The 14,611-nt window shown below is 41.9% G+C and overlaps 1 protein-coding gene across 1 annotated transcript; it reads right to left on the bottom strand.

Moving 5' to 3' along the window:
- Positions 1-668: 668 nt before the first annotated feature.
- On the bottom strand, positions 669-13,601 carry LOC116299664 (uncharacterized). Its single transcript, XM_089030073.1, has 8 exons — positions 13,148-13,601; positions 12,295-12,602; positions 11,963-12,110; positions 10,171-10,422; positions 3,683-3,871; positions 3,145-3,440; positions 1,612-1,759; positions 669-1,064 (listed from the first exon to the last, which is right to left on the bottom strand). The coding sequence occupies exons 1-8, from the start codon at positions 13,233-13,235 to the stop codon at positions 673-675; spliced, it is 1,821 nt and encodes a 606-aa protein (XP_088886199.1). The 5' UTR covers positions 13,236-13,601; the 3' UTR covers positions 669-672.
- Between the last annotated feature and the right edge of the window lie 1,010 nt (positions 13,602-14,611).

The raw sequence follows: 14,611 nt of genomic DNA, 5'->3' as shown, positions 1-14,611 counted from the left end.
CACGATAATTTTAAAGATCTTTTTAACTAATTTGCATATTGCATATCTCGAGACGGAAAGACATATCGACAAAAGGCTGACGCTATTTTTTCTTCATTGTTCTTAAACGGAATCGGAATCGGAATCCATGAGGGTACCAGCTCGGTTCATATCTATTTAAATTTCATCACAAAGATAAATGAAATGCGAAATGATCTTTCCTTTTCCACAAAAGCTTACGGCATGTTGTCGTAACCGGAAGTGACGTAAACCGATTTCGTAGCAAAATTAGTTTTGAATTTATGTTGGAGCATGCGCAGTACGCCTTGTACCATTTTCGTAGACCAACGTCATTATGCATATATCATTCAAAAGTCGAAACATGCATAATGACGATACTAATGGGATAATGAGGATGACATGGACACAACTGATCGTGAGTACAGTCATAATCAATTATCCCTAAACAGACTACATTTTGACGCATGGAGACTGCACGGAAACAATAATCCTACATCTCCTTGTGGCGCTGTGGCATAAAAATGTAGCATTGTTCTATACACAGGAAGCCCAACCAAATATATGTGGATGCCAAATATATAACAACATCTATGAACCGCAAATATACTGACACAACAATCGAGGTTGGGATACCTGCGTTTAAAGAACCCCGATAGTAAATATTTAGTTTTTTCAAGGTCGAGGAAAAAACTGGGCCGAGTTGGCTATCATCCAATACTTACCAACCTCCATGCCAAGCCTGACCTTAACTCTTCCACTGCTCTGCAGTTTTCTGTATGAACCATAATCGACTTGGCAAATGTAATCCAAACTGGTACAGCGTCTTTGCGCTTTGTCGCAAGAATATTTGTCATAAACATCATCTGCTGATGTGTAGTTTACACGTAGTGTTGATATGAGTATTGATCCTGTTCTTACTGTACCGATAGAGTAACTTGTAATGTCTGTATCGTTATGGTACCATTTGATGCTCAGTCCTCTTTCTGCTCTGCACACCAAGTCTACATATGAACCTTGACTTGCATCCAATAGCTTATCTTCTATTTGTGACGGTCGTGGAAGAGCTATCAAAAGGATTCAAATTAAGCAGTACATTCTTAAAAGCAACTATGACGGTTGTTCAATACACACAAAATAAGACGGATCGTCATCGGGGTGACGGGGGGTACGTGGGATTCGCTTGGCAACCCATACAAGATTTTGGACATCCCCTTCTCCGTTGTTGCATCAAAAACAGCCCCTTCCTTGTTTTCCATTCTGTTTATTATAAAAGTTATCTGCCCCCTCTCTTGAGTATGATTTTTTTAATGACCCCCAGAAAATCCCGGGGTAGGAATGAACAGTACCTTACGTATCGGACACCTTTCTAATTACTTATAAGGCAGCAAAACATTAATTTTATCACGAGATAGACTGATTCCATAATCACGAGGGTGATATTCTATTATTTTGTCCTCCAAAGCGAAAACCAAAAATTGGTCTCTTACGCCTAAATGAATTTGGTATCATACGCACTCAGAGATATTCATTTCCAAGAGGTTCGAAAACGAAAAACATTACCCCGAAGTACACACAAGTCCCTATTATAATATAATGAATGTATTTTCCTACCGGGCTTCTTGATAACACCATATATTTCTACCCTCAGAGCGTGAACTTTATTCTTTTCTATAGGATAGAAACGTATCATTCTTGCCGATAGAGGACTGTGAAGGATGTGCATGATGACCCGGGATGGGTCTGTACTTGCAGTGAATATCTGGTAAGACACAATGACAAATTAGAATTAGAAATTAGAATTATTTTACTGTTCCCAATGACCCTCTACTACATTCTGTTTAAGACCCTAGACTTGTGGGACCCATGCCATGAGTCGTCGTCGCGCATGCGTTCAACACATAGTGACTCTTTCTGGCGAATTGTGACTTAATAAGTTATCGCCATTTCATTTGAAATCGCTCAAAGAAAACAAAGAAAATGCATGCTCACGATTCCCTAGACTACATGATAATGAAGGCCCTTTAAAAAAGACTGTAATATATTCCGCTCTTGGATAACCAAAGTCAACTATATTTTGGTTTATAATCCTCGGTAATCATAATATTACAAAGTAATCGCATGACCTATCGGGTGATTAGTGATTAAATGTCACCTCAAGCCTCGGGAGGTTAAGTTAAAATCACTCCGCTTACGGCGTCGGGACTACAACAAAACCTCCGTCGGCTTTCGGGGACATTTAATTACTAATCACCCTCAGGTCATGCTATTACTTATAATTGTGGCAGTGTTGTATACGATATATAAACTCGAGGCGTTGCCGAATGAATTATTAATGAGTTTGGTCTTAATGCTCATCAATTGTTCATGAACTTTTGAAGAATAATTCAAGAAAAAGAATAATATATAATTATATAAAACCTAAACCACTACTTAAGGGAAAAAGCTATAAATGCATAGATATCAAGAAACTGTTCCTCATCCAATAGGCCCCTTGCATCTAATAGTCACGTGCTCATATATCACTTTGATAACGAAATCAATTCATCCAAAGGTTCCTTGGGGAAGGCTCTGCTGGATGGCAAACAAACTTTCAATTCAGCTTTTCGGCGCAAGCCGTCACGTGGTATAAATTGTTTGAATTGTGTTACGGTCACCAACACGTTTGGACATTGTTCTCGAATTTCCCTGATTTCCGTACAAATGTACTGGCTGTACTGGCTTTAAAAGAAACTATTTACCTCGTTTGTTTAGTTAGTTCTCTAAACACAAGTAAATAATCATTTTTCTAGCTTGACTGAAGCTTTTCTTACTGCTGTTAAGGAGAGCTAACTAAAGAAATCTACCTACATTTTCTCTTTAAAGTCAGTGAATTTGTATGGAAATCCGAGAACAATGTCCGAGCTTTTTGGTGACCGTAACACAATCCAAGCTAGCGTCGAAAAGGTGAATTGCTTCGTATCTAGAAAATGAAAGTATTTCACAAGGGAAAATATCATTTATGAAAAGGCTTTGGATATGACAAAATCTAACAAACGTTATTCAAATAAGGGAAGTCTGATTTTTTTGCCATTAAGTAACAGTCACGTGATTATGTCCTGCAAATGGCCTATTGGGTTTGAATTTTGAAGATTTATTTACACATACCAAATCACCAGTTTCAATAGTTGTCCATTGAGAGTCATTGCACACAGACCCTTTAACTATGTACTTTATTGTCCTCTCGTCACCGTTTGGGTCACCTTGTGTAGCCACAGCACACACGTAGTAAATCTCTCCAAGGTCTATTTGTAACCATGGGTTGGGATCATCGTCACGTGGTCTCCATGAATTGTTACCAAGGAGCCTTACTTTGGCTGCGGACCTCGTGTTACTAAAACCAGAACTTGCTGAAAACCTGTCGTCTGGTACAGCGCTGCCATTGAATATACCAATGGCCAGACCTAAATACATAGTAGGATATAACGAACGGCATTTTCAGTTCAGATCCGAGGGCTTGACCATAAATGGAAAGGGAGGAGTTTTCGATGGTGGCGGGTCAAACTCAGCCTGAGGACATGAACGTGTTGGTGATCCGTGAGTGTAGAGCCATGTAGAGCGAACCTCACAGAAGAGCCCCTTACGGAGAGGAAGACTTTCGAAATAAAAGTTATGATATATATATGTTATCACGTAATAGGATTACCTAGATTATTTTCTGTGTAAACCTCCACCTCGCATAATGACAGGCTTCCAATACGACCATTTATTCTGATAGTCAAGTACCGTCCCATCATGCTTGGTATACAGAAAAAAGACCTGCCTTGTCCAATGGGTATCGTGTACACACCACCACAGAGAGGGTTATTGCGCCCACCATTTAGGCCATTTTCTCCTGTTTATTCGGATTATTTTTTTGTTAAGAGTCATGTAATGTAAAATAGAAGCATAGCAGTCATGATCAGCAGAATGCAGCAGCATCGTCATCATCATCGGCAGCAGCAGCAGCAACAGCAGCAGCAGCAGCAGCAGCAGCAGCAGCAGCAGCAGCAGGAACAGCACCACCAGCAGCAGCAGGAGCAACAGAAGACAGCACCAGCAGCAGCAGCAACAGCACCACCAGCAGCAGCAGGAGCAACAGAAGACAGGAGCAGGAGCAGCAGCAGCAGCAGCAACAGCACCACCAGCAGCAGCAGGAGCAACAGAAGACAGCAGCAGGAGCAGCAGCAGCAGCAGCAACAGAAGACAGCAGCAGGAGCAGCAGAAGACAGCAGCAGGAGCAGCAGAAGACAGCAGCAGGAGCAGCAGCAGCAGCAGCAACAGCACCACCAGCAGCAGCAGGAGCAACAGAAGACAGCATGCAGGAGCAGCAGCAGCAGCAGCACCCACCACAGCAGCAGCAGCGGCAGCAACAGAAGACAGCAGCAGCAGCAGGCAGCAGCAACAGCAGCAGGAGCAGCAGCAGCGCAGCAACAGCAGCAGGAGCAGCAGCAGCAGCAGCAACAGCACCACCAGCAGCAGCAGGAGCAACAGAAGACAGCAGCAGGAGCAGCAGCAGAAGCAGCACCACCACCAGCAGCAGCAGCGGCAGCAACAGAAGACAGCAGCAGGATCAGCAGCCGCAGAAACGCAACGGCACCACCAGCAGCAGCAGCGGTCAGCAGCAACAGAAGACATGCAGCAGGAGCAGCAGCAGCAGCAACAGCACCACCAGCAGCATGCATAGTCAACAGAAGACAGCATCAGCAGCATCATCAACATAATACAGCATCATTATCAGCATAAGACATGCATCATTATCATCATAATAATTCATCATTATCATCATCATCATCAACATCACCACCATCATCATCATTACCAACATAATACATCATCATTATCATCATCATCATAAACTCAACTTCACCACTGTTACAATATTAGCTTACGCAGTTGTAATTAGATACTTAGAGAAGTGATTGTTTGATTAAAGAGGCATAACTATTTCCCCACCAACACGAACACGTCTTGAAACATGGTGTCAGAAATAAATTGGAAATAACGCTTCCAAAGTAGCTGAAAAAACCGTCAAGTTCCTACTGCCGAGGCATTGAAGAAGTAATATGTCAAGTAAGGAGGAAGCTTCGACCAGCAGCGGTCCACGAGGACCAATATTCACGTCGCATTTTCCGGTACCAACGCCGATGAATACCAAAGGAGATCAAGTAAACAATTGGGACTTCTTTAAACAACAGTGGGAGGACTACGAAGTCGCAACCGGACTGTACCAGCAAGACCCAAAGATACGACTAGCAACGTTTCGCTCTGTAATGGGGAAGGAATGTCTGCAAATATTCCTTAATCTCAAGTTAAGTGACGAAGAAAAGAACGACGTAAACACATGCTTAAACGCGCTAGAAGCCTACTTCAAACCAAAGCGCAACGTGGTGTACGAACGATATCTGTTCAACAGCTGTACTCAAGGCCCAGAAGAAACCGTAGATGGCTACGTAAATCGCCTTAGAAAATGCGCTTCATCATGTCAGTTTGGTCCGTTAACGGAAGAGCTTATCAGGGATCGACTCGTTCTTGGTATACGAGAACACGCAACAAAACTACGTCTTTTAAAAGAGGACAGTCTAGATCTCAACAAAGCCCTCAACATTTGCCGCTCAAGTGAATTAGCTAGCAGTCAGTTAAAAGCCATGAGTCTAGTGGATAAGACAAATAACGAAGAAATCAATGAAATACGAGAACGGAAGCCTAAATCTCCAAGCAAGCCAAGTGACAAGTACAACAACAGACGTTCCCACAGAACGCCAAGCGAGGACAGTAAACGAACTACAAGTCGACGAACGAGCAGTTACAAGTGTTACCGCTGTGGTGGTTCTCAGAAACACAAGTTAGAAGACTGCCCCGCCTATGGCCGTGAATGCAAAACGTGCAAGAAACAAAACCATTTCGCGTCTGTGTGTAAATCGAGGTCAAGCAATGTCAAAGCGATGACAGCTGAATCAGGAGAATCAGAAGAAGGAGAATACTCATCCGACGAATTCACGTTGAAGATTGAAGAAGTTGGTTCGGTGAAAACGAAGGGCAAGCAGCTTTTTGCAAAGCTTGAGTTTATGAACACCAATTCCAGTTATAAAACGGATTTGGACTGCCAACTAGACACAGGAGCGACCTGTAACGTAATCAGCCACAAGGATGTAGCAATCATCAACCAAGACGGTAATCCGACGCTCAAGCAAAGCAATGTCAAACTACGATTGTTTGATGGATCAGTCATGGAAACATTAGGTGAAGTGACACTTAAGGTCAACGAAAAACATTGCTTCAAATTTCAGGTTGTCAACGGAAACCACAAACCAATCTTATCAGCCGAGACATGCCAACAATTAGATCTAATCAAGTTAAACATCGATCATCAAGTCCACGCGGTTCAAGAAACCGGAACTCTGCCCCTAACTAAAGAAAGTATCTTAAAAGATTTTCGAGACGTCTTCGAAGGATTGGGAAACATTGGTAACGCTACAATCGCAGTTGACCCAGATGTCACGCCAGTTCAACACGCGCCTAGAAGAATCGCAGTTACGCTTCGCCAGGAAGTCAAAACAAAGTTAGCTGAACTCGAGAAAAGGAAAATCATCGTCAAAGAGACAGAACCCACCGAATGGATCAGCAGCATGGTCGTTGTAGCCAAACCTGGAAAGATACGAATCTGTTTGGATCCCAAAGATCTAAACAAAGCGATCAAACGACCCAAATACCAAATGCCTACGATGGACGAGATGCTACCCAGACTCGGCAAGGCCAAAGTCTTCACAACGTTAGACGCAAAGGATGGGTTCTACCAAATCGGTTTGGACGAAGCTAGCAGTAAGCTTACAACCTTTTGGACCCCATTTGGCCGTTACAGATATCTACGCATGCCTTTTGGCGTCAGCTCAGCCCCAGAGGAATTCGAAAGCACCCTACACGAGCGACTGGAAGACCTAGAAGGCGTGGAAGTGCTCCGCGACGATATGTTAGTGGTCGGTTACGGTGACACATTAGCAGAAGCCAACAAAAACCATGACGAAAATCTGCTACGTCTGCTCAAGAGAGCAAGACAGATCAACTTAAAGCTGAACAGCAAGAAGCTCATCATGCGGAGAAAAGAAGTGAAGTTCATGGGACACATCTTGTCATCCACCGGACTCAAGCCAGATCCAGATAAGGTCAAAGCAGTGACCGAAATGCCAAAGCCTACCAACAAGCAAGAGACACTCAGCCTACTAGGCTTTGTAAATTATCTCTCCAAGTTTCTCCCTCGACTATCAGAAGTCGCACTGCCTCTTCGTGAACTAACCACAAAGAATGCAAGATTTGTGTGGTCACGCCAGCACGACAAAGCCTTCTCAGAAGTTAAACAACTCGTGATTGCGCATCCAGTACTCAAGTACTATGACATGAGCGAAGAAGTCACTATCCAATGTGATGCTAGTGAGAAAGGCCTCGGAGCAACCTTGCTTCAAAACGGCCAACCAGTAGCGTTTGCATCCCGAACTCTCACACCAGTTGAGCAACGCTACGCACAAATCGAAAAAGAATGTCTTGCAATCGTCTTCGCTTGTGCAAAGTTCAGCCAGTACATCACACGGAGAGAGCTGATAACAGTAGAATCAGACCACAAACCTTTGCAAGCGATCTTCAAGAAATCCTTGTTAGCAGCACCCAGCAGGTTACAGAGGATGATATTACGCCTACAGCGATACAACCTGAACGTAACTTACAAGCCAGGACAACAAATGTACGTGGCAGATCACCTCTCACGAGCCTTCCTCGCAGACCAAGGAGAACCTGGAGACGAGTTCCAAGTGTTTGCGCTAGAACTAGAAGGAATCAACCCCCTCGACAATGTAAAGGTCACAAGTGAAAGATTAGCGCAACTACAAAAAGCCACAGAGCAAGACCCTACAATGCAGTCACTTAAGAATACTATACTAATAGGATGGCCTGACGTACGTGACAAAGTACCAGTAGCTATCAGAGACTACTGGCATTTCCGAGAGGAACTGACACTCCACAACGGCATCTTATTCAAGAATCAACGCATCATCATACCTCGAGCCCTCAGATCTGAAGTAGTCGCGAGGTTACACTCAAGTCATCAAGGAATCGAGGCGTGTGCAAGGAAAGCACGAGATCGCGTTTATTGGCCAGCAATGAACCACGACATCGAAAATGCAGTAAAGGCTTGTCATGTGTGCTCAGAATATCAACCAAGTAACCCCAGCATGCCAATGCAGTCGCACGAAATACCCGACAGACCTTGGAGCAGACTAGGCACAGATCTTTTCACGCTGCAGAACAGAGACTATATAGTCTTGGTAGATTACTACTCAGACTACATAGAAATAAGTCCTCTGAAAGATACAACCTCAGCATCCATTACCAAGTTTCTGAAGGAACAGTTCAGTCGACATGGGATACCCGATGTGCTGGTATCCGACAACGGGCCTCAATACGTCAGCAACGAGTTTGCTGAATTCGCAAGAGACTGGGAGTTCAAACATGTCACCTCATCGCCATACCACCCAAAGTCAAATGGAAAGGCGGAATCAGCAGTGAAAGTAGCCAAGAGCCTGCTCAAGAAAGCCATGCAAGACCGTAAAGATCCGTGGTTAGCCTTGCTAGATTATCGGAATACCCCCATTCAAGGAATGCAGAGCAGCCCAGTACAGCGCTTGATGTCTAGGAGAACAAAGACACTAGTCCCCATAGCAACTAACCTTCTGTATCCCAAAGTAGCGGAAGGTGTGACAACCAAAATCCACCTTAAGCGCCAGAAAGCCAAAAGTCACTACGACAGACATGTAAAGGTCCTACCAGACCTAGAAATAGGCCAAGAGGTAAGAGTAGCGCCAAACCAGAGAGGCAAGCCCTGGGAAGTAGGGAACTGTAAAGAGAAACTCTCAGACAGGTCATACCTAGTTGAGTCGAACGGAGAGTTACTTCGCCGAAACAGACAGCTTTTAAAGCCCGTCGACGAAGCACCGAAAGAACCAGCTAGTGACACACAAGCATCACCAGAGGCAGACAGTGCAAGGACACCTCAAGTTCTACCTGCGTCAGAACCCGCGGTCAATCCACCTGTACTGCGAAGAAGTCAGAGAGTGGTTAAGAAACCTGATCGGTTTACTTGACTACCGAACATTTATAGGACATTGATTTTGTTACAGTTGAACTTTAATATCCATATAATCATTTCGTAGTTTAGTCAGCCATTTTGTTTGGTCATTTATTTTTTAAATCTTTAAAATCTTTCTATATCATCCCAGCCATGTATTTCAAACATTATAAAAGGGGAGATGTTACAATATTAGCTTACGCAGTTGTAATTAGATACTTAGAGAAGTGATTGTTTGATTAAAGAGGCATAACTATTTCCCCACCAACACGAACACGTCTTGAAACAACCACCACCATGCAGCAGCGGCAGTCATGCAACATAAGACAGAAGCAGGAGCAGCAGCAGCAGAAACGCAACGGCACCACCACCAGCAGCAGCGGCAGCAGCAACAGAAGACAGCAGCAGCAGCACCAGCAGCAGAAACGCAACGGCACCACCACCAGCAGCAGCGGCAGCAGCAACAGAAGACAGCAGCAGGAGCAGCAGCCGCAGAAACGCAACGGCACCACCAGCAGCAGCAGCGGCAGCAGCAACAGAAGACAGCAGCAGGAGCATCAGCATCAGCATCACCACCACCATCATCATCATCATTATCATCATCATCATCATCAACATCAACATCACCACCACCACCATCATCATCATTATCATCATCATCATCATCAACGTCAACATCACCACCACCATCATTATCGTCATCATCATCATAATACATCATCATCATCACCCTCATTATCACTATCATTAACATCATACATCATCAACATCCTCACCACCAGCAGAATCATCACCATAACCATCATCATCACGATTATCATTCTAATAGTAATCATAAAAATTGCGAAAAGCAGGTTTTTTTCAGTTTTCAGTTTTTGCTTATTTGACGTATAAATAAGATGAAGATAGACTTTTTGTGTTTTGCATCTCTCTATCCGCTCCTTCCTTGGATTTCTATCACCTTTAACCCTCGCTCTTTACTCCAGGCTCTTGCCCCACTGAACAACTTAAACTAAAGAGAAGAAGCTTGAGAAACTCACCAATATGAATTTGAAAGTTATTTAGCCGATTGATGCTTATGTGTCCCCTATTGACAATATTGACCTTGTAAATAGATACTCTGTGACCAAGATCAACCATCCACCAGGGCTCCCATTCTGAACTTGTGTGACTACAGCTGCCATGAAAATAGTCAGGGTCACGATTACCATCCACTACACGATCAGCTTCACCGCCCCACTCCACACTAGACTGCGTTGCTGTTTTGCGGTACGCATAGTTTACCCTCGAGGCTGAAAAAAGTGGTTAATATAAGTATCGTCATCATTATTACCAAACCACTATGTGCACCATCATAACTGATCATTCATCCACACCACCACCACTACCACCATCATTATCACCATCATTACCACCACCACCACTACCATCGCCATTAACATCCCCACCACCATCGCCATCATTCATCACCAGAGACCGTTATCATGATCATGATGAACATCATTCATCACCACAACCACTAGAATTATCGCCGTCATTCATCATCACCATCATGATCACCAACATTCCTCATCACTACCATCATTATCATAATCAATCATTGCCATCATCGTCATCATCGTCATCATCATCATCATCATGTATCACTATTACAATCAACAACAACCACAACCACCATTATCATTATAATTAATCATCATTAACATCATCATTTATTTCAGCTACATTGATACGTGGGTAGATAAATTGAGATTAAATGATTAACTCACAAGAAAAGAAATACTATTACACTCAAGGGCCGGGTTGTTCAAAGCTGGATTAGCGCTAATCCAGGATTAACTCTATAGGTCTTATTAAGAGTTAATCGGCCAGGATTAGCACTAATCGGGCTTTGAACAACTGGGCCCAGGTAATGAAACAAGAAAAAAAATTGCATTAAATTCAGATATCGCTATTTTACTTTTATTGATATTAGCATTGAATTATATAACTTGCTTTTTCCAAATAAAAAATAGAATTTTCAAAATGTCACGCAAGCATGATGAATGACGCCTGTTATCAGCGAGAGCGCACTCTAAACATTTACATAAAGCATCGAGGGATTCCAGCGGGCTTTTTAAAAATTCAGGACTTAGCTACTGAAATCACCCGGTATATTGTAAAGCAAAGTGATGCAGCTCGACTATTAAAGTTATCATACTCTAATTTTTGTTTCTAAATTGATCAAATAAACCTAATCTTTTGGATATTTTGACAAAGAATCAATTTTAACTCGCCAAATTTATGAATTCCTGGATGGAGCACCTCAGTATCGAAGGCACCATTTTTTCCTGAATAGTATTATCGTTTTTAGTACACATACACACAAAAGTCGAATTAAAGAACGCAAGGGATATATAATAAATTCAGAATTTACTATCTATTTAGCCAAAGTAACAATGGGCTCGTTTTTAGACGAAATTTGCCTTCAGACAAGAAACTTCCATCATGAAGTCGTTCGCTTTAAATTTTATGGACTTTCACTGTCAAAAAATATCATTCTACTTACCACATGTTTCAGGAAATCCTTTCTTTTTTAAAGTTAGAATGACTTTACTTTAAACAGAGTAGTTTTCATGGCGCTTTTGAAGATAAACTACCGAAATTCTCTGTGTTTTTTCGCTCGCTTTGGAAGATGCATGCTTGAGGTGCAAACATACCAAAAATATAGTTTGTGACGCCGTTGCGAAAGTCATGTCACGCGCGTCACGCACTATTTTTAAAGCTGAGAGAGGAAGAGGCACTGATCTTACAGCATAAAAGAGAAAAACATAAACCATGTATCTCTATTACCTGACTGTATTTGTACTCCATATATCTCAGCTCTCATACAAACAGCTCCGTGGTGCATCTTGGGTACGATACGTAGATATCGGGCAATGATTCCTTGGTACAGAATCTGCTTGACGATCCCTGAATTATCCACATTACCATAAAATAACTGTAAATGTCCACAACAATAACAAATTTAATAAGATTTTTTGTGAAATCACTGGAATCAATTCTAAGTATTATCGAAATAATAATAGATCATAGGGAATACCGCTGGACAGGAAACAAAACTGGGCGTGTTCAGGCAGGACTACCGGAATTAGTTGACTTTAAAATAATGTGCCCTATTATACCTGTTGTGTATTCCCGTCTTCAGTGTATGGATTATAAGCTTTTCCATCATCAGAATAATTGAGCTGAAAAGTCTTGACCCATTGTTCCGCCTGGTGGTCACCCTGTGTTGACACAGCACAGATGATGTGGGGGGTCCCTAAGTCAATCTGTAGATAAGGATTATCATCATTTCCCATAGCACACCACGATGGTCCATTAGTGTAGTTTAGTCTGGCCTGGTCACCTGCAGTCCCTGAAGATGCTGTAATCTTGTCAGCTGGTATGACGTTATTCTGCATGCCGACAGGAACATCTCGGCAATGAATATCTATGCATGGAAGATAAATGAAAGATTGATTTACTTTAAACAAATGACATGTGAATAAAAATAATTGTTCAAGGTGTTAAAAAAGGTTTCTATCATTGCAAAGGCACGGCTACCTTTCAAGATGGCGCAGGGAATTGTGAAAGCAAGGGACTATTCAACTTTGGCCCGTGAATTGGGTGTGCCCTAACTCATGTCAAGGAATCGAGCTCGAAACATGAACGATATACCGGTTTAGACGGTACGATTTTCGCCTACAACTATCGTATACAAGACGCTCGCGTCCGTCGTAGGCGAGTTGTAGGCTTGGTTTACACGTTACGACTCGAGCTGTAGGATGGCGCGAGCGTGTTGTATACGATAGTTGTAGGCGAAAATCGTAGGGGCTCTTCTGTGAGGTTTGCTCCAATAGTTTTATCACGAAGTTCACGTATTTACAACTGAAACACAACTTTCAACTCATGCTCAAAATTGTTTTTTTTTTTTTTTTCATGTACTGAAGGAAGAAAACATCATTGTTCAATTTAAACAACGCAAGACATACTCACCCGATCCATGTATACTAGGAAAACACATGTATACTGACATTACCAAGGCAGTCCGCCAAGTCAGGTACATGCCTAATGAAAAATCCATCCCCACAAAAATCAAATCTTATCATCTCTCATTCGTCTTCGGATGAAACTAATACATTTTAGCTTTGTTAAAGGTAGGAAACACCCTGGAAACAGCATAACCTTGTTTTCAGCCTCATCGTGGTTTTTATTTTTGAATTTTGGATATCATTAGCTGGATCGTAAGTAGAAAATTTCGAGAAGCTATACATGCATATGAACAATATCTGTGGCGATGACATCGTTGGTAAGATCGTCAATCGAAATCCTCAACAGGCCCCTTGCATTGAATTCCTAGAGGAATTTATTGACCCTTCAGTCCTTTTAGATAGGTCTTTATACAAGAACTGAAGAACTCTACAACTCTACAACAACTAACTTGATGGGAAAGGCTTCCAATTATTTATAGAAAAAATAGTAAAATTAGGGCATCTTTCAGCTTAAGCAAAAAAAAAAAAATCCATTGTTTTGTCCCCCAGAACAATTCCTCGAGGGTCTCAGTGCAAGGGGTCCATTATAGAGTGATTTTCAATTCATAAACCCGCGAAATATACTTTAGCTTGTTACACTACTATTACACTCTAATTTGTTTTCTTTTGAATGTATTTTTCCGACTAATACACTCTAATTAGTACACTTTGTTTCACGGGTTTATGAAGACCACTCTATATATGAGGGCAAAAAAAGAGAAACTCACTATCTTGGTATGCTTGAAAAATATTTCAAGCTACAAGCAAACCGACATGCCATACACACGACCATACATTTCTTTGTAAACCATACCGCTTTCAAAAAAAAATTACTCCCAAAACATTGAACATGTATTACTCTCAAATTTTCAGTAGTTACTTAATAAGACCGTTCTCTTTCGATTTCTGGAGTCGGTTTGCTTGTAGCTTGATATTTTTTTTATGCTAATGAGAAAATACCATTTGAGAACCGCCATTTACTTTCTATGCCGTTACTAAACCACGAGAAACAGTTTTGTTCTTTCAGGATCTATTGATCCCTTGAAGCTCGTTTGGTTCTATATTTACCACTTTACAACCGCCATTTACTTTCTATACATACATCAGGAGTTCCGCGCTACTGCTCTAGGCGCATCCTCAAGGGGACCAAAAAGTGGGACCGTGGGTTGTAAAAATTGCTATGTTTTGGTATATTTGATTTGGAATTAGCTTAACGCTACATGCTCTTGAATACTTAATAAAAATTATGATTGATAAGAAAAATGCAATTAACATAAATTGCAATTTTTACAACCCATTGGTCCAACTTTTTGACCCCTTGAGCATGCGCTTAAAGCACTAGCGCGGAACTCGTGATGTATGTATACCGTTACTAAACCACACTATTAAAACCTTTGCTGACACTTGACATATGTTTTTCGAGTATCGT

Source organism: Actinia tenebrosa, unplaced genomic scaffold, assembly GCF_029948245.1.
Source record: "Actinia tenebrosa isolate PJP-AT-01 unplaced genomic scaffold, QUT_ActTen_1.0 PGA_scaffold14__42_contigs__length_11649687, whole genome shotgun sequence".
In the NCBI taxonomy this organism is placed as follows: Eukaryota; Metazoa; Cnidaria; class Anthozoa; order Actiniaria; family Actiniidae; genus Actinia; species Actinia tenebrosa.
The sequence above is the reverse complement of the archived record's forward strand: the minus strand, read 5'-3'. Positions and strand labels throughout refer to the sequence as shown.

Bases quoted from the DNA above. Each gene is read 5' to 3' on its own strand.
- LOC116299664 (XM_089030073.1), bottom strand. From the start codon at position 13,235: ATGGATTTTTCATTAGGCATGTACCTGACTTGGCGGACTGCCTTGGTA. The intron at 12,111-12,294 runs GTATAATAGGGC...GGACATTTACAG, and splicing joins AAGACGGGAATACACAACAG to TTATTTTATGGTAATGTGGA. The intron at 1,065-1,611 runs GTAGGAAAATAC...TCCTTTTGATAG, and splicing joins TGGTGTTATCAAGAAGCCCG to CTCTTCCACGACCGTCACAA.